The following is a 19,672-nucleotide window of genomic DNA, read 5'->3' on the forward strand; positions in this document are numbered from 1 at the left end:
ATATGTGTCATGGATGTAATTGTATGACACTGGGCTACAGCCTTTAATAAATAAAAAAAATTAAAAAAAGATAAAAAAAGAAATATAAACATTTCTAACAGCGCTTGATCAGGTAAGACTCATCATGATTGGCCCACACAACTTTTTTTTCCCACTTTCGGGTTTTAGACCTATTTTTTTCCTAATTAAGTGATAATAAATAATCTTTTTTTTCGTGGAAAGGTCCGGGAAAAGTGAGCTGCTAATGTTTGCAATGTTATGTGCTGCCCGTGTTGACAACACTGTGCCTTGCTCTGCGCTGTGTCTAGCTAAGTTGAGTTATACAATATTGATTGTCATTTTCTCAATGTCAAAATAAGTATAGATTTCTGTGTCACGCGCCCTGGCCTGGGGCTCAGTGTTCTCCATCTGGTCCCCGCAGTAAAAAGCGTCGTCACAGCAGCCGACACCGCTACCTCGTGGAGTAATTCAGTTTTTCCTCTGCGCCTTTGTGGCGTCAAAGAACGAACTGACTTCAGTATAATGTGATTTTAATTCACTCAGTACGGCCAGTCCTCTCTTCTCCTCTACACAGACCCCTCGGATGTCCAGTGGGTGTCTCAATGACCCAACCTTTAGCTTCCGTCGTCAGAATTGTGGCATTCTTTGTCAACATTCACGTCTTCAGTATAAGAGCCTTCCGCTTGCAGTATTTTGATGATGGTAATTGGGGTGAAACGCTGTTAACGTCGTCTCTTTCGCCGTTCGTATGGAAAGAGTTAAGCACATAAGACACTGTACCGTGAGATTCAGTTTAGTGCTTAAAGCTCTGGAGAAGAAAATATATAAACAATATATATATATATACCTATTACAAAATTGATGTAAATTTGCTTAGTTCCAAGAATTTCATGTTTACTTTTCATTGTCATCTTTCATGATATTATTCGGATGATGATAAGTAATCCTGGTTTTCTAGTTGTTGTTTTTTTATTTTTATTCTTACGTGTGACAGTGAGCACATTCTGTCTGTGTTGTTCGTCGTGGTTTGGCCGCAGCAGCCAAAGCGAGTGGTAATTAAAGGGAACGTACTCTGTATTGTAATTGTCGTTTTACTCCAAAGGAGTCGCTTCCCTCAAACGGCGATTTGGGTACATTTCAGCAATGTTTTACGTGTAACAAGAACACCTCTCTTTTGGCATCTAGCTTATTGTGTGATATTTTCTGACCGACTCGATTTTTTTTCAGCAGGTAGCTTGGCTTCTCTTAAGCCAAGAACAAACTATTTCATTTGCCTTGATGCATTTTCGCACCTGAGCACACCTGTCACTTAACTCCCTTGATCCCATACAACAGCGCCCCCTTTCTCGGAAGTGTTTGAAAAACAGCTCTGGAATAAACAAAGCACTCGTTTTCGAAAGGAAGAATGGTTTAAGCTGAGTGTTATATTTCAGACAAACGAACCACAGGTTGAGCTGAGCACGTTACGATGGGTAAACTATTATTATGCTTATATGATGAAGTGATTCTTTAATATCCTCCGTTCGGACAGCCGTAGATAGTCAAAGCATGATCTTGTTTGAGTTGTCAGTCATTGCTGTAGCATTTTTTTTTTTTTTTTTTTTTAAATAAAATTCTGCTTGTGATATTAATTAAAACATAATCTGTAGTTTACCGTTGCGGTGCTAGACTACACAATGTATTATGATGATCAGATAGTTACAGCAGACAGTCCCTGTATGTCTGCGCATACTACAGACCTGATGTCTCCCACAAGGCCAGTCTCCAGAATTTGAAATCTCAGTTCAGAGAGCTGCTGGCATGTCAAATGCGATGCTATTGATAGGAGGGGACCTGAATTTCCCGGGGTGGGACTGGAAAACGATGACTTTGAAGCCGCAAACCATATATGTTGAGCTGCACAGACAACTCGTTCAAATCATTGACAACAATGGTCTGGAACAGATGGTGACAGTCTCTACAAGCGGTGAAAACACATTGGACATTATTATGACCAACACCCCACAACTCATCTCATGACTTGAAACCATGCCACCCTTGTCTGATCATGATGTAGTTTATGCAGAGCTGAACATTGCCCCCCCCCCCCCCCCACCCCCCCCAAAAGAAACCAGTAGAGCGAACCATCACCCTCTACAAAAAGGCAGACTGGGACAACATGAAGCAAGCTGTGGAGAAAATAAGGGAAGAAGTGGATGGAATGAAGGACACTGCGAGCACTGAGAGCCTGTGGACTCACTTCAAGACAGCGCTACTTGAAGCAGCCCAGACCCACATACCATCCAAGAAATCCCGACCCAACTACAGCCAGCCATGGATTACTCCTGAGCTGCACCGTCTGATAAACCGCCGCAACCGAGCCTACAAGAAGTGGAAGAAGGGAGGCGGTGAAGACCTCAAAGCTGAGGCTAGAGCCAGAAGACGCGAAGCCCAAAGACGCCTGCGCCAAGCTTATTGGGACCACATCAACACCACCCTGTCAGAGGAACCCACTGACCATACACCAAAGTACAAAAGATTCTGGAGCTATATCAAAAACCAGTTTCAGTTTCAATTTCAGTAGCTCAAGGAGGCTTCACTGCATTCGGACAAATCTGCCAACGTCGGTGTAACCCCTCTGAAGGTGAATGGCCAGCTGGTAATGGAGCCCAGAGAAAAGGCAGAAGCACTCAACAATCAATTCCAGTCCGCACTGTTGCTGCTGAATCATGAATGAGTTATACTACACCTACAGTTAGAACAAATGAAAGTTTATCAGTATTGTCTACTGAAATAGGGGGCCAGGAAATGGAGGGGATTTCCTTTTGTTTGCCAGAAAATGTATACACATGTAGGCACACAAGTTCACATGCGAACACACACACACACACACACATGTACATAAACTAAAAACAAGTATTTTCCATGAAAAACAAAATGATGTGAACACCAGCATGTTATTTCAATCAATTTTGCATAATGATGGTGATGTATACTTTAACAGTCAACCGTATGTATCAGAAACAGCAGAAAAGGTAACTGCTGTCCTGACTGGTCTAGAATTTGATGGTGATGATACAGTATTATAATTATCAATCAATCAATGCATGCTTAGCATTCACCAAGAGTTTTCCTTTCACTTTCAGCGGGTTTTTTCGAGTGCCTTGGACGGACGCCCTTTGGATCACTTCTGGCGTTCATCATGGTGATCGTGGGGGCGGCAGTGTTCTGCGGAACCCTGTACCGGGCCCTCACCCTGGTCATTGAGGGAATCCTCGTCCAGCTCTTTGGATTCACTCTCTCATGGTACACACAGACTAAGCTTGTCAGGGTCATTTATTGTGAAAGTTGGTTTTTCTTTAGACTCTCAGTCACTGACTAAGGCTGTCTGTCTCCGTGTCTGTCTGTGCCTCTGTGTGTGTGTGTGTGTCTCTCTCTCTCTCTTCCCTCCCCTCCCCTCCCCCCCTTCCCCCCCCACCCTCTCCTCCCCACCCCCTCTCCCTCTTCCAACTTGCCTTGTCTCTGTTACTAATATTAGTACTCTGTTTTATCGTCTGCTTACAAAAGACTCTGTTTTAGTGTCTGCTTACTAAAGTTACTTTCGTTTTTTCTCTTCCCTCTCATGAAGCTGGCCATCTATGTCAAAGTGACAGTGCTGTTTGGCTTCACTCTCTCATGGTACACACAGATCTAGCTTGTCATGGTCATTCATTGTGAAAGTTGGTTTTTCTTTAGACTCAGAGGCTGAGGCTGTCTGTCTCAGTGTCTGTCTGTCTGTGCCTCTGTCTGTGTGTATGTGTGTGTCTCTCTCTCACAGTCTCACTCTCTCTCTCTCACTGTCACTGAGTGTCAGTGTCTCAGATCTCAGCTTCTCTCTCCGTTCTCTTCTCTCTCATCCTTTTGTCATCTGACTTGTCTCTCAGTCTCTCTCTGCATCAGTAATGTACTGTTGTGTCTCTGTCATTGTCAGTCTATTTGGCTCATAGTGTGTGACATGTTTATAAATGGTGAAGCTTGAAATTAATGAAAAGCAGAGTTTATCACAAATACTTATATACTATAGTTTAAGACTGGAAGCGTACAGATTTAATCATAAATTCTATTCATATGAAAAATTAAATGTGTGCAAGTATTTCAGCCTATAATTTAGGCTAAGAACTTAGATAAAGACCAGTGATATGGTTCACTGTACTTTCTATGAAATTGTGGGGGGGGAAAGAAAAGAAAAGACTTAAAAAGAAGTAATAAATGAGTTATAAACTGCGACAATGTGAGAAATTGTCTTTTTTTTTCCCCTTGGTCACAATATTGTTCTACAAGTACATTTTTTTCAAATTATATATATATATATATATAGATATATACTAGATCATATTTATACCAGTGTGATTCCTTGATGAGGCAGCTGAAGGCCCGGCAGGAAAATGACGTAAGTTCATTTGATGACTCGTGTTGTTATTCATCAGGTGTTTCAGAAAAAAAAAGTGTAATGTCATTGAACGACTTATTTAGGTCTACATGAACTGCTTTCAGGCTGCAGGCGGTGCAGATCATGTTTGTGGTGATGGGGGTGGTGATGGGTGTGTTCAACCTCGTACTGCTGAGTATGTGTGATGTATGATAATGTCTGATGTTGCCATGGTGATGGTTTCAGGCTGGAGGTGGTGCAGATCATGTTTGTGGTGATCGGGGTGGTGATGGGCGTGTTCACCATCATCCTATTGGTCTTTGCCTTCCTGGCCACAGGCGCCACACGCCAGAACGTCTATTCCGGAGCCAAGTGCATCATGGGAGGCAGGATTTCTGCTGGATTTGTAAGTCACAAAGTTACTGGGTGTCCAGGTGATCTCACACACCCTCAATGCTGTATTTGTAAGTCACAAAGTTACTGGGTGTCCAGGTGATCTCACACACCCTCAATGCTGTATTTGTAAGTCACAAGTTACTGGGTGACCAGGTGATCTCACACACCCTCAATGCTGTATTTGTAAGTCACAAAGTTACTGGGTGTCCAGGTGATCTTACACACCTTCTATGCTGTATTTGTAAGTCACAAAGTTACTGGGTGTCCAGGTGATCTCACACACCCTCTATGCTGTATTTGTAAGTCCTGGGTGACCAGGTGTTCTCACACACCCTCTATGCTGGATTTGTAAGTCACTAAGTTACGTGGTGACCAAGTGTTTTCACACACCCTATATGCTGGATTTGTAAGTCACTAAGTTATATATATATATGTCTGAACCTATGTGTATGAAAAAGAAACTTATGCTGACTTCCATTCTCTGTATTTCGTGACAACTGCATCAAAATCCTTCACGCACCATGTTCCCCCATTAGTGCTGAACTTGTCCAAGTTTCAGGCCAAGACAAATTTTGCATCAGTGGGATCCACATATTATTTTATTTTTAGTGACCGTTTCGTTGCCAAGACCATTACCGTTGACAATTTTTTTTTTTTTTTTTTTTTTTTTTAATAAGACTTTTTAATCTTTCAAGTTTCTCTGAATAAATGTCACCAGTAAATGTCTTCAGTTTCAAGGAGGCATCAGATTCAAAGGATGTGGACAGATCAGTATATATACATATTACTTAGTTCAAAATTTTATTTATATGTTTTTTGGGGTTTTTTTTTTTTTTTTTTTTACTTACTTACTTGTTTACCTGATGGCCATTATTCCCTCTGACATGCAGGGCAACAGTGAAGGGCCCGTCACACACAGTAGTGTTGGTTTCTTCTGTTGATGTTTCTGAAACAGAGCTTTTACACGGGCCCTGTGTCTGTGTGCAGTTCATCCTCATTTCGTTCATCCTGAGCGTGGCGTGGATCGCCATCACCTGCATAGCCATGATCCCTGTTCTTTTCTATGCTGCCGTCGGCGCCATCTGTGACCGTGAGATCTACAGTCACACTGCCCAGGAACTGGACGACATGAAGTACTGCTTTGAGCTGTCACGCTTCGGTATGGTTCATGGTTCTCTGCACTTCACTTAGTACTGATGACTGATGACTACTCTGAGGAATTAACATGAAGTACGGCTTTGAGCTGTCACGCTTTGGTACGGTTCATGATTATGGTTCTCTGCACTTCACTTGGTACGGATGACTGATGACTGTTCTGAGGAATTACATGAAGTACTGCTTTGAGCTGTCACGCTTTGGTACGGTTCATGATTATGGTTCTCTGCACTTCACTTGGTACGGATGACTGATGACTGTTCTGAGGAATTACATGAAGTACTGCTTTGAGCTGTCACGCTTTGGTACGGTTCATGATTATGGTTCTCTGCACTTCACTTGGTACGGATGACTGATGACTGTTCTGAGGAATTACATGAAGTACTGCTTTGAGCTGTCATGCTTCAGTACATTTTATGGTTCTCTCCACTTAGTACTGATGACTGTTCTGAGGAATGACGTGAAGCACTGTTTTGAGCTGTCATACTTAGGTGCAGTTATCATTATTTAATGACTTTTTATTCAGAGTGGGATTGGATGTTTACAAGGTATTTTGCCCTGTACCCAGTATTTAACCTGACTGATGGTATTTCGTTACTGGAATTTTACAAGGTAGTTTACAGTACAGTGTGGGCATCTCTATTTCTCTTTCTCTCTGTCTCTGTCTCTCTCTCTCTCTCTCTCTCTCTCTCTCTCTCTCTCTCTCTCTTTCGCACAAACACACACACACACACACACACACCATATTGTGTACAACCCATTGACGAGCCATTGTGTGTGTACAGGAATCTACCGGTGGCCAGAAGGTCAGGCAGTGGACTCATCTTCAGGGTCAGACCGGCTGTGTGAGCACACCGAGCTGCGCACCATGTGTGACAGGGTATGTTGCTGATGATGTTGATTATGATACGGATACTAATATGGCGCACACATCTCCGCTCAGAAACCAAGCTCTAAGTGCTTTACAAACATGGAATCATTTGCACAGCAGGCTGCCTACCTGGGTAGAGCCAACTGACAGCAGTCATTAGGCGCTCATCATTCGTTTCCTATGTCATTCACACAAACACAGACATGTTAATATTTGACATGTATGACTTGTTTTGTTTATTTACCCCCACCATGTAGGCAGTCATACTCGTGTTTTCGAGGTGTGTATCCTGGGTGTGTTCCTGTTTCCATACCCCACCCAAAAGCTGACATGGATTACAGGATCTTTAACATGCACTAGATCCTAGTTTAATTGTGTTTATTCACTCCACCACTTTGGGCACTAGACACCGTGATAGTTTATTCACTCCACCACTTTGGGCACTAGACACCGTGATAGTTTATTCACTCCACCACTTTGGGCACTAGACACCACGATAGTTTATTCATTCCACCACTTTGGGCACTAGACACCATGATAGTTTATTCACTCCACCACTTTGGGCACTAGGCACCGTGATAGTTTATTCACTCCACCACTTTGGGCATTAGACACCATGATAGTTTATTCACTCCACCACTTTGGGCACTAGACACCACGATAGTTTATTCACTCCACCACTTTGGGCACTAGACACCATGATAGTTTATTCACTCCACCACTTTGGGCACTAGACACCACGATAGTTTATTCACTCCAACACTTTGGGCACTAGACATTACGATAGTTAATTCATTCCACCACTTTGGGCACTAGACACCGTGATAGTTTATTCACTCCACCACTTTGGGCACTAGACACCACGATAGTTTATTCACTCCTACCACTTTGGGCACTAGACACCACGATAGTTTATTCACTCCACCACTTTGGGCATTAGACACCACGATAGTTTATTCACTCCACCACTTTGGGCACTAGACACCATGATAGTTTATTCACTCCACCACTTTGGGCACTAGACACCATGATAGTTTATTCATTCCACCACTTTGGGCACTAGACACCATGATAGTTTATTCACTCCACCACTTTGGGCACTAGACACCATGATAGTTTATTCACTCCACCACTTTGGGCATTAGACACCACGATAGTTTATTCACTCCACCACTTTGGGCACTAGACACCATGATAGTTTATTCACTCCACCACTTTGGGCACTAGACACCATGATAGTTTATTCACTCCACCACTTTGGGCACTAGACACCACGATAGTTTATTCATTCCACCACTTTGGGCACTAGACACCATGATAGTTTATTCATTCCACCACTTTGGGCACTAGACACCATGATAGTTTATTCATTCCATCTCTTTGGGCACTAGACACTTTGATAGTTTATTCATTCCACCACTTTGAGCACTAGATATGATAGTTTATTCACTCCATGTACTTTGGACACTAGATTGATAGTTTATTTACTCCACCTATTTTGGGCACTAGATATGATAGTTTATTCAATCCGCCTACTTTGGGCACTAGATGCTTTGATAGTTTATTCATTCCACCACTTTGAGAACTAGATATGATAGTTTATTCACTCCACATACTTTGGAAACTAGATACTTTGATAGTTTATTAACTCCACATACTTTGGGCACTAGATACCATGGTAGTTAATTCACTCCACATACTTTGGGCACTAGGCACCATGATAGTTTATTCACTCTACCACTTTGGGCACTAGACACCATGATAGTTTATTCACTCCATCTCTTTGGGCACTAGATACCATGGTAGTTTATTCACTCTGACACTTTGTGGACCATATTCTATGATGTGTGTTTACTAAGCGCAAAACAATGATGGCTGAATCTGCAAGGATCTTGTTGTGAAGAACTGGTACAGGGGGAAAAAGCCATCATGCAGACCCCAGCTGTGCTGTGAAGATGTCAGAAAGAGAGACCTGAAGGATGAATGTTGACCTAACTCCTGGGGAGCTGTAGCCTAGGAATAATCAGCTTGGAGGCAGACCTTGAACGTTGACTTGAGCACCTGGGAAGCTGTAGCCTCGGAACAATCAGCTTGGAGGCAGACGGTGCAGAAAGGCCTGTCAGAAAGTTCAAAGAGAAGTTTGCGTGGTGTTCCGAGGTGAAAACACTGAGGAGAAAGGCCCAAAGCCAGACAGCTGTAACAACGTCAGACTTCACCTGTGCAGTTAAACACAGTGTCCTGTAGTGCACCAGTAGTCCTTCCCCAGCGCTGTTTTTATTATAAAGAATTTAAACATGAACCAGATGTACCACGATCAGTATACCAAAACTAGACAGCTCAGCCTATTCTATTTCCCTGTGAGATGAAGATAATCCAGAAATCACTCTGTGCTGAGTTAGGACTTTGCACACAGCTGGAAAGTCCTTAGATTTTCATCCCTCTTTTTAAAGTTCTTGGACGTATTTATCTGTGGAGTACACAGTACTCTGCTCAGAAATGTTTCAGAGTGCTTGAGAGTGGTATGGAGTGCTGTGGGCATGGAAGTCCTAGGATTCCATCTGTCCTGAAGAAGTCATTTCTGGTGCTTTATTTATATGCAATAAAATAAAAAGGTAAAGCTGGTCTTACAGTGGAATGGAAACTTCACTCACTGACTTCGGCCAGTGAATGCAGCAGCTGAAAGCAGGACAGAGTGTCCATCAACTTTGAGCAGCTGGCAGACATACAGCCATGTCACTGTGAGAAAACCAGCCTGTTGGGGTTAGCACCACAACAAAAGCTCCTTTCCATGACATTTGTAAACTCCACACATGTCAAGTTTAAGAATAACACCAGTGATGAAATATGGGCTTTTATGAAGCATTTTACTAATGACAGTAACAGTGATAGTGACGAGTTGGTATTGGCTCTTTACGCTTCATTTTGTTGTGTTTGTGTGGGTGATTTTTCAGGTGATGGAAGCAGGTCCGCTGTTCTGTGTGGCGCTTGGGTCGTCAGTGATCATCCTGCTGGGCATGGTGAGTGGTCCTCATGCTACACACTGCATGTGCTGAGTGTGTGTGTGTGTGTGTGTCCTGTATATATGCATGTATGTGTTTGTGTGTGATTTCACCTTTGTATCTTACTGACTCTGTGTTTTTTTCTGTTAAAACCTTTAAGTGTTCTGTCCACTGGTGAGAACAACTTTGAGAAGAAGTAGACAGTGGTGAGGCTGCAATGTGGTTTGATGGACTAGTTTCAAGAAACAGACATTACTCACAGAGAACAGGAACTGACATTACTCACAGAGAACAGGCAGAAACAGACATTACTTGCAGAGAACAGAAACAGACATAAGTAACAGGAACAGACCTAACTCACAGAGAACACAAAGAAAACAGACGTTACTCTCAGAGAACAGGCAGAAAACCGACATTACTCACAGAGAACAGGCAGAAACAGACATTACTCACAGGTAGAAACAGGCATTACTCACAGAAAACAGAAACAGACATAAGTAGCAGAAACAGACCTAACTCACAGAGAAGAGGCAGAAACAGACATTACTCACAGAGAACGGGAAGAAACAGACATTACTCACAGAGAACAGGCAGAAACAGACATTACTCACAGAGACCAGGCAGAACTCACAGAGAACAGGCAGAAACAGACATTACTCACAGAGAACAGGAAGAAACAGGCATTACTCACAGAGAACAGGCATTACTCACAGAGAACAGGCAGAAACAGACATTACTCACAGAAAACAGGCAGAAACAGACATTACTCACAGAAAACAGGAAGAAACAGACATTACTCACAGAGAAACAGACATTACTCACAGAAAACAGGAAGAAACAGACATTACTCACAGAGAGCAGGAAGAAACAGACGTTACTCACAGAGAACAGGCATTACTCACAGAGACCAGGCAGAACTCACAGAGAACAGGCATCACAGAGAACAGGCAGAAACAGACATTACTCACAGAGAACAGGCAGAAACAGACATTACTCACAGAGAACAGGCAGAAACAGACATTACTCACAGAGAACAGGCAGAAACAGACATTACTCACAGAGAACAGGCATTACTCACAGAGACCAGGCAGAACTCACAGAGAACAGGCAGAAACAGGCATTACTCACAGAGAACAGATAGAAACATATATTACTCACAGAGAACAGGCAGAAACAGACATTACTCACAGAACAGGCATTACTCACAGAAAACAGGAAGAAACAGACATTACTCACAGAGAACAGGCAGAAACAGACATTACTCACAGAGAACAGGCATTACTCACAGAGAACAGGCAGAAACAGACATTACTCACAGAGAACAGGCAGAAACAGACATTACTCACAGAGAAACAGACATTACTCACAGAGAACAGGAAGAAACAGACATTACTCACAGAGAACAGGCAGAAACAAACGTTACTCACAGAGAACAGGCAGAAACAGACATTGCTCACAGAGAACAGACAGAAACAGGCACATGTATATACACCACTCATGTCTGTTGACATCAGCATTGGCCAATATATACATATATATCATATACATACTGTTCACTCTACATGTCTACCTATTCTCTGATGCTCCAACCACGGAAAAGCGAAACGTGTTCTGTGAACAGATCATCTTCCTGCCATGTGGTCTGCATACCTGTGATGTTCATACCATGGACAGGTGACGTGACGTGATGTGTGTACAGATCATTTTCCTGCCATGTGGTCTGCATACCTGTGACGTTCATACCATGGGCAGGTGACGTGACGTGTTGTGTGTACAGGTCATTTTCCTGCCATGTAGTCTGCATACCTGTGATGTTCATACCATGGGCAGGTGACATGATGTGTGTACAGGTCATTTTCCTGCCTTGTAGTCTGCATACCTGTGATGTTCATACCATGGACAGGTGATGTGTTGTGTTGTGTCTACAGGTCATCTTTCTGCCATGTACTATATATACCTACCTGTTGATGTGATATTCATACCATGGACAGGTGACGTGATGTGTTGTGTGTATAGATCATCTTCCTGATCTGCCTGGCCGCCAACTACACACGCATCAAGATCTCTAAGGAGCTGACCCAGTACCGCGACGCGGTGGAGATGGAGGAACTGGATGTCAACACCAACTACGACTCCCAGAAAGGGCCCCCTCCCTACCTCATCGACGCTCGATCCTCCTCCAGCTAACACTGAGGATTTAACCGCTTCCCGCAGCCACCCACCCCCCAAACCCCTTCCCCTGTTCCCTTCCCCTACCTGATCAACACGTGGTCTTCTACCAGCTGACACTGATGATTTGTGGCATTCTTCTTGTGGTTGTGCCGATGACGCCGTTTGAACAAGGACATTGATGTTCCATGGTTGCTCCGCAGTTCCAATACAGCCCTGTGATTAGTGGGACTGGAAGCAGCAATGTTGGATCTCTGCACAGCTGTCAGCACAGGGACAGCATCTTTCAGTGGGAAGAGAAATGGAGCATTTGGTTTGAGCTTGGAGTTGGTGCTTGTTGAGCATTCTGGAAGGGGTTGATTTTTTTTTTTTTTTTTTTTTTTTTTTTTTTTTTTTTTTGTTTGTTTGTTTGTTGTCTTGATGGGGTGTTGATGGTTTTGTAAAGCTTCCATTTTGAGCTTTAACCCCCCAAACTGAACTGTTTACAATCGCTCAGTTTAAACAGTAGTGTCACTGATATCAGTGTCAATTATAGCAACTTAAAAATGTAAAAAGCTCAACATGCATAGATGTGTGAATTAAGGTGAAATCATTTTAATCATTTCTTAATCACACACAGCTTATTACAGGATTGATGAACTATCTGCCACGCTGTTTGATCTCTTCTTTTTAAGTTTTACAAGTTTTTAGCATGAATGGAAATTAGTACCTGAACAGAGTGATATTTTTATTTTCATTACAGTAACTGTCATCAGGTTTAGTGAGAAATGGTTTGTGATTTTCCTGGTTCATTAATTTTGAATGAACTTGTGTCTTGCAGTTTGAATGAACTTTAGAAGTTGTCCTGCACTTTGTCTGGCCCTGACTACAGTGTGAGGCAGGGGAGGGGAGGGGGAAGAGACATGAAAATAACTTGTTACATATCATGGACTATTCAGGGTGTGATGGTATACATAATACACTGGCAAGCATCGATCATTATCATCATTAGTTTTGTTGCCAGTCATCAGTCAATAGGTTGCGTGCTTTAGTGGGGCAAAAGGATGTTACTGTTTGTGTTTGGATGGTGGAAGAGTGGTTTTTCCTTCACAGGGGTGTGTGTGTGTGTGTGTGTGTGTGTGTGATATGCATATACCCTCTTTCACCAAGTGTAAAACATGTGCTATCACTAACTTCTGGTTGGGGTTGGAAGAGGGCTTTGAATTTCTCACAAGAAATATGTTTGTAGAGCCAGTGACAGAGAACAAGAGATGGATGGCATCTGCATGCCCCAAACTCACAGACTTACCTGCATAGTTTGTTTATTACAGGTAGACCCCAGTCCTTTTGTTTTTAATTTTTGCAGATTTTCTTCCGGCCAGGGCAAAAAGGTTTTGTTACACCCAAGTCTGTAGCAAAGACATCAAGGCAAAGCAAGGCAAGACATTTATTTCACACGCCCCTTGGAGATATTGAAGCAATATACATAAATCAATGAAAGCTGTTTAGATTAACTCACTCAGTACGGCCAGTCCTCTCTTCTCCTCTACACAGACCCCTCGGATGTCCAGTGGGTGTCTGAATGACCCCAACCTTTAGCTTCCGTCGTCAGAATTGTGGTATTCTTTGCCAACATTCACGTCTTCAGTATAAGAGCCTTCCGCTTGCAATATTTTGATGATGGTAATTGGGGTGAAACGCTGTTAACGTCATCTCTTTCGCAGTTCGTATGGAAAGAGTTAATGGCAATTCATGATTGGTTTGAAACAAGGGGTTTTAGTTATAAATGTACTTTTTTACAATTCCAACAGTTCTGTGTTTTGTTTCATTTCTTTTTAACTTGTGTACACTGTGTGATTTTCATGTCTTTTATCTTTGGTACCTACCTTGTGCTCAGAGAAGTTCTAAATTTATATACCTTTTTTTTTTATTATCTCAGTGAGTGTCACTGTGTGTGTTTGACCTGAACAGACCAGTATGATGCATGATGATGTATGGAATGTGCAAACATCATCTCTGACCCCTCTGGGCATATCAGTGAAACGAGGATTTGAAGCAGTAGCTTTGTTGTACAGTACTTCAGTGTATAAAGTGTGCGTGTTCTTTTTCCTGTGAGCATTGCATTCCAGAGTTTCATCCTTCATTCATTCTCCACACTGCCTTTGCTGTATACACATGTATGTTGGTAGTTGTTTGTGTACATGCTCTTTGCTTGATGACATAGTGTTTTGCAAGAATTAGTTCTAGGCATCTGAAAGTAACTGTGGAGCTTTCATTCTGTTGTTGTGATCATAGTGCAGCATTGCTTTGGAAGTGCCAGTGGACGTGTCAGACAAGGTGAGAGTTGTGGTTCTTTCAGAGCTGTCCCACCTTGACCCTGGCCTGGGTTGTGGCCACAGTTGTCTGTCCTTGCCAGCATAATAATAATAATGATGGATACTTACATAGCACACTATCCAGAAATCTGCTCTAGGTGCTTTACAAAAACGCTTTGTTAACATAAAACATTGCATCTATGTTACATACACACACCAAAATATGACTACACACACACACACACACACACACACACACACACACACACACACTGCGTACATACATTTTAACAATACATGTGTATCTAACAGCTACCCTAACACATACGCACACATAGGCAGGCACAAACTTACATAAACGCACGTATGAGCATGTTTTGCTGTCTGTCATCTGTTGGCTATTTTCAGAACTGATGCCACTGATTTTGCTGACTGCAACACTGGTCAGTCCAATAACATGTCACTCTCTCAGTGTTTGACCTGTGCTGTCCATCAGGTAGGAAAGTAATGGAGGACAAGGAAAGTAGAAAGAGGAACTTGGCTGCTTCTTTTGTTTTTTCTTCTTTTTTTTTAAAATCATAGTTAGATGTTAGCTCAGTGTTCAGATTAATCATTGACTGGTTAGTGTAATTTATGTTCAGTTTCTTTTGTGCTGATTTTCTGTCACTATTCTCCATGGTGCATATATTAGGGTTGATCATAGATTGATAATTATGGTTCATCACACTGAAATCTGTGCTGATTTTCTGCACTTGTTCTTCTTGGAACACATTAATAATTATGGTTCACCACACTGAAATGATTATGTGCTGATTTTCTGCACTTAATCTCCATGGTAATTATGGTTCATCACACTGAAATCTGTGCTGATTTTCTGCACTTGTTCTTCTTGGAACACATTAATAATTATGGTTCATCACACTGAAATGATTATGTGCTGATTTTCTGCACTTAATCTCCATGGTATGCATTGATAATTATGGTTCATCACACTGAAATATGTGCTGATCTTCTGCACTTTCTCTCCATAGTACACATTGATGATTACGTTTCATCATGCTGAAATTCAGTTCCATTGGTATTTATTTCTTTTTCTAGCAATGAAATATGTGAAGAAATGCTATGTCTATCCTGTTATGTTCCGGCATCACCCTATTCTGTGCTCATTTGTGTGATGCTCATTAATGTGTGTTGTCAGTGATTAAATGTATATTCCATTCTGAGATGTTTCATTCATTCGTAAGGCACAAACTTGAAAAAGTTTATACAGTACAGTAGGTATTGTATGGTCTTTGTGTGCTGCTTGAAGAAGGAAGACTAACACATAAGCTGAAAATTTATTACTGTTGTTTCATCCATTCTCAACCATTCCCTGCCGTACTGAGAGACATTAGCTTTGATCCTGATACCTAGTATTAAGCACAAGTGTTGTTCTTGTGTGTGTTTGACAACATGAGATTGAAAATCCAAAACTGAATACTGGTATTTTGTTAAACCTTTTTTTTTTTTTTTTTTTTTTTTTTTCTTTTTTTCTACAAAGTGTGTTGGATATATTTTGTATTGCTCTTGCTCTGATGCCTTAGGGTTGTTGTCCGTGAAACATTGAACTGTCTGCTATCAACTGATGCTGTTGTGTTGTGTTTGTATTGCTCTGATGCGGTAGTTTTTGTTTTAAATGTGTGTTGTTCTTGATGATATTGTGGTGTCGTGTAAAAAAGAATTTTATGACAACGTGTGGAACTGATTTTTGTGGTGGTGGTTCATACAATTGTATAGTCAGTTTTAAAGATGACTGTCATTCTGTGTTACAGGTCATGTGTTGAATGTTGGTCATGTCATTCCTTGCCCTTGCAGTTTGATGTACAGAAGTGTATCTGTGCTTTCATCTGGTTCACCAGCTATAGCTTAGAGTTTGTGCTTCTGCAGTGTGTTTGTGCAATCATAAATGATGACCTTTTATATCAGTTTGTTACATTTTCTTCTCTTTTTTTTTTTCTCTTTTTTTTTTTAATTCATAGTCTTATTTGTTTATTTTACAAAAACATTTGGATTTGAGAATATTTCTTATGTATGAGAATTTCGAAGAAAAAAAATCTTTTTTAAATTTTAGAGATGCGCTCTTAGACACCTAGACTTCTCCATTATGGCGTAGTGCTGTACATATAGACAGTATGGTTGTTAGGAAGTCACTCCGTGATAGAGGAATGTAGCAGTAGTTGAGGTGAGAGAAGGAGCTACATAGTTAATAACTGTGGAATGTCCGGTTACTGTGCTAGTGATGTCAGTACTGTAGTACAGCAGTTCCTTACAGATGATGGCTCACAGGAGGAATGCAACATATGACTGTAGTAAAGCAGAATGAATGGCAGCAAAAGACATTGTTTGAGAAATACTTTCACTGTCAGAATTTCACAAAGGGGGAAAACCTCTGAAGCAACCCAAGCCCCCCACACCCTTCAGCACCCTCACCACACCCCGAACACACACAGACACACCCACACACACACACATACACACACGTTTTCTTTAACCTGTCAAAAATAAGATGTGATGCCATGATTTCAACTGCTTTTCTTTTTCTTACCCCCCCCCCCCCCCCCCCCCCCCCCCACCCCTCTTTATTTCCTCTGTGGTGTCACATTAAAAATGGGACAAAACTGTTGATGGTAGAGAAATACGGAAATCAGAGTAAGTTGTTTCCCTTATTATGGCTCTTTAATGGTATGACATGTGAATGTTGAGTTCTGCACATTTGATGTGTGAGCGCCAAGAACGGATAGCTATATTGGCAGTTAAAATCTCTCTCTCTCTCTCTCTCTCTCTCTCTCTCTTTCTAGGATACAGTCATACTGCAGATTCATGTTGATATACGTATGAAGATGAGTTTTATGATTTGGGAATGATGCACATTTTTACAAATGTTTGCATTTTCCATTCCTTTTAATCACATTTAGATCTATTCCAAAACCATTTGAGGTTTGGTTGTTGTTGTTTTTGTGTTTTTTTAATTATCATCATACATGATTATTAAATAAATAAAAAAATGGTCACATGCATTTAGGTTTGAGACCTGGTACATTTTTTTTATATATAAAATTTTTGAAACATTAGTAACAAAGTGTGTTTTTGTTTTTTCAGACATAGCTTTTACATATATTTCAAGGAATTGGTGATAACTAATTTACATGAGACTGTTAGTGATGATGATGTTCTTATGGCTGTGTGAATATATCAGTGACATATTTTGCATGTCATGAAGGACAAACCATTTTGTTCCTTGTCATTTTAACATTCACATTATAACCTGAAACATATCAGTAGTGGTGATGATTGCTTTAAACATTCCATTTCATTGTTGATGGAGTCTGCATCTGTGTATTAGATTGAAGGCTTCACATATCATTGACGACGTTATGCAAGTCATTGAGGGCTGTGTCTTATTCATTCAACTTTTGGAAAATGACTTGATTTTGGATGATAATATGATAACACAGTACATATCAATATGTTTTGCCGCCCAAGCAATGTTGTTGTTTTTTTGGGGTTTTTTGTTATTTTTTAACATATCATTTGCTTGTCATACATATCTTTGAAATTTTTAATGAGATGATAAAAAAAAAAAAGGTGACTTGTTTTGCTTTGTTTTTACAATAACAATATTTTGTACACTTTTATATACCCACCAATACTTTGAGTGTTTTATATATAAAAAAAAAAAAATAAGTGTATTGTTTCATTGTTATAAATAGTTAAAGAAAGAAAGGTACTTTTAAAAAAAAAGAGGATAATAGTTATGTAGGTTATATTAAAGCTCTTATTTCACACAAATCTTATTTCTCCACTTCAGTTATGAAACAATAATCAGTTCTTTTCCATGCCATTTCATCCTGGGGACAAATGTTTTGGGGGAAAAAAATGCAGCAGAATTTTCACTTTTATTATGGGCACTACAAAAATGTTACATGATTTGAATGAAAATAGAAATTTTGAATTAAAATGGGGTGTTGAGGTTTGGTCTCCATCACTTGGCATTAAGGTGTTGAGGTGTGGTCTCCATCACTTGAGGTGTTGAGGTGTGACATGATGTGGTTTGGTCTGACCTGACCTGGGGACAATACAATCAGTGCCGACTGAGAGTTCACAGCAAGGCTGCCATGTGTATATAGTCCTGCTGGGGGGGGGTTCTGTCTCTCTTTCCTTCTGTCTGTCTCTGTGTCTGTCAGTCTGTTTGATGTGTGTGTGTGTCTGTGTAGGTTGCTGGCTGGCTGTCAGTATGTCTGTCTGTCTGTCTTATCTCTGTCTAGTTGCTGTCTGGCTGTCAGTATGTCTGTCTGTCTGTCTGTCTTATCTCTGTCTAGGTTGCTGTCTGGCTGTCAGTATGTCTGTCTGTCTGTCTGTCTTATCTCTGTCTAGTTGCTGTCTGGCTGTCAGTATGTCTGTCTGTCTGTCTGTCTTATCTCTGTCTAGTTGCTGGCTGGCTGTCAGTATGTCTGTCTGTCTGTCTTATCTCTGTCTAGTTGCTGTCTGGCTGTCAGTATGTCTGTCTGTCTGTCTGTCTTATCTCTGTCTAGGTTGCTGTCTGGCTGTCAGTATGTCTGTCTGTCTGTCTTATCTCCGTTTAGTTGCTGGCTGGCTGTCAGTATGTCTGTCTGTCTGTCTTATCTCTGTCTAGTTGCTGGCTGGCTGTCAGTATGTCTGTCTGTCTGTCTGTCTTATCTCCGTTTAGTTGCTGGCTGGCTGTCAGTATGTCTGTCTGTCTGTCTGTCTTATCTCCGTTTAGTTGCTGGCTGGCTGTCAGTATGTCTGTCTGTCTGTCTTATCTCTGTCTAGTTGCTGGCTGGCTGTCAGTATGTCTGTCTGTCTGTCTGTCTTATCTCTGTCTAGGTTGCTGTCTGGCTGTCAGTATGTCTGTCTGTCTGTCTTATCTCTGTCTAGTTGCTGTCTGGCTGTCAGTATGTCTGTCTGTCTGTCTGTCTTATCTCCGTTTAGTTGCCGGCTGGCTGTCAGTATGTCTGTCTGTCTGTCTTATCTCTGTCTAGTTGCTGGCTGGCTGTCAGTATGTCTGTCTGTCTGTCTTATCTCTGTCTAGTTGCTGTCTGGCTGTCAGTATGTCTGTCTGTCTGTCTGTCTTATCTCCGTTTAGTTGCTGGCTGGCTGTCAGTATGTCTGTCTGTCTGTCTTATCTCTGTCTAGTTGCTGTCTGGCTGTCAGTATGTCTGTCTGTCTGTCTGTCTTATCTCCGTTTAGTTGCCGGCTGGCTGTCAGTATGTCTGTCTGTCTGTCTTATCTCTGTCTAGTTGCTGTCTGGCTGTCAGTATGTCTGTCTGTCTGTCTGTCTTATCTCCGTTTAGTTGCTGGCTGGCTGTCAGTATGTCTGTCTGTCTGTCTTATCTCTGTCTAG

At 41.4% G+C, this 19,672-nt stretch overlaps 1 protein-coding gene across 4 annotated transcripts in view; it reads left to right on the forward strand.

The window, feature by feature from the left end:
- Positions 1–1,336: 1,336 nt before the first annotated feature.
- LOC143284110 (proteolipid protein DM beta-like) overlaps positions 1,337–19,672 on the forward strand; it is an 18,906-nt gene continuing 570 nt past the window's right edge. For 2 of the 4 annotated variants that reach the window (XM_076590759.1, XM_076590756.1), the window contains exons 1-8: positions 1,337–1,472; positions 3,126–3,285; positions 4,634–4,793; positions 5,771–5,942; positions 6,724–6,818; positions 9,761–9,826; positions 11,825–18,842; positions 18,894–19,672. The exon at positions 18,894–19,672 is cut by the window's right edge. In XM_076590759.1, the coding sequence (XP_076446874.1) occupies positions 1,469–1,472; positions 3,126–3,285; positions 4,634–4,793; positions 5,771–5,942; positions 6,724–6,818; positions 9,761–9,826; positions 11,825–11,995 (828 nt within the window). In that variant the 5' untranslated portion in view covers positions 1,337–1,468 and the 3' untranslated portion in view covers positions 11,996–18,842; positions 18,894–19,672. Of the gene's footprint in view, positions 1,473–3,125; positions 3,286–4,633; positions 4,794–5,770; positions 5,943–6,723; positions 6,819–9,760; positions 9,827–11,824 lie in introns of all 4 variants that reach the window. The other 2 variants (XM_076590758.1, XM_076590760.1) reach the window with 2 other exon arrangements.

The sequence above is a fragment of the Babylonia areolata genome, chromosome 7 (assembly GCF_041734735.1).
Source record: "Babylonia areolata isolate BAREFJ2019XMU chromosome 7, ASM4173473v1, whole genome shotgun sequence".
NCBI lineage: Eukaryota > Metazoa > Mollusca > Gastropoda > Neogastropoda > Buccinidae > Babylonia > Babylonia areolata.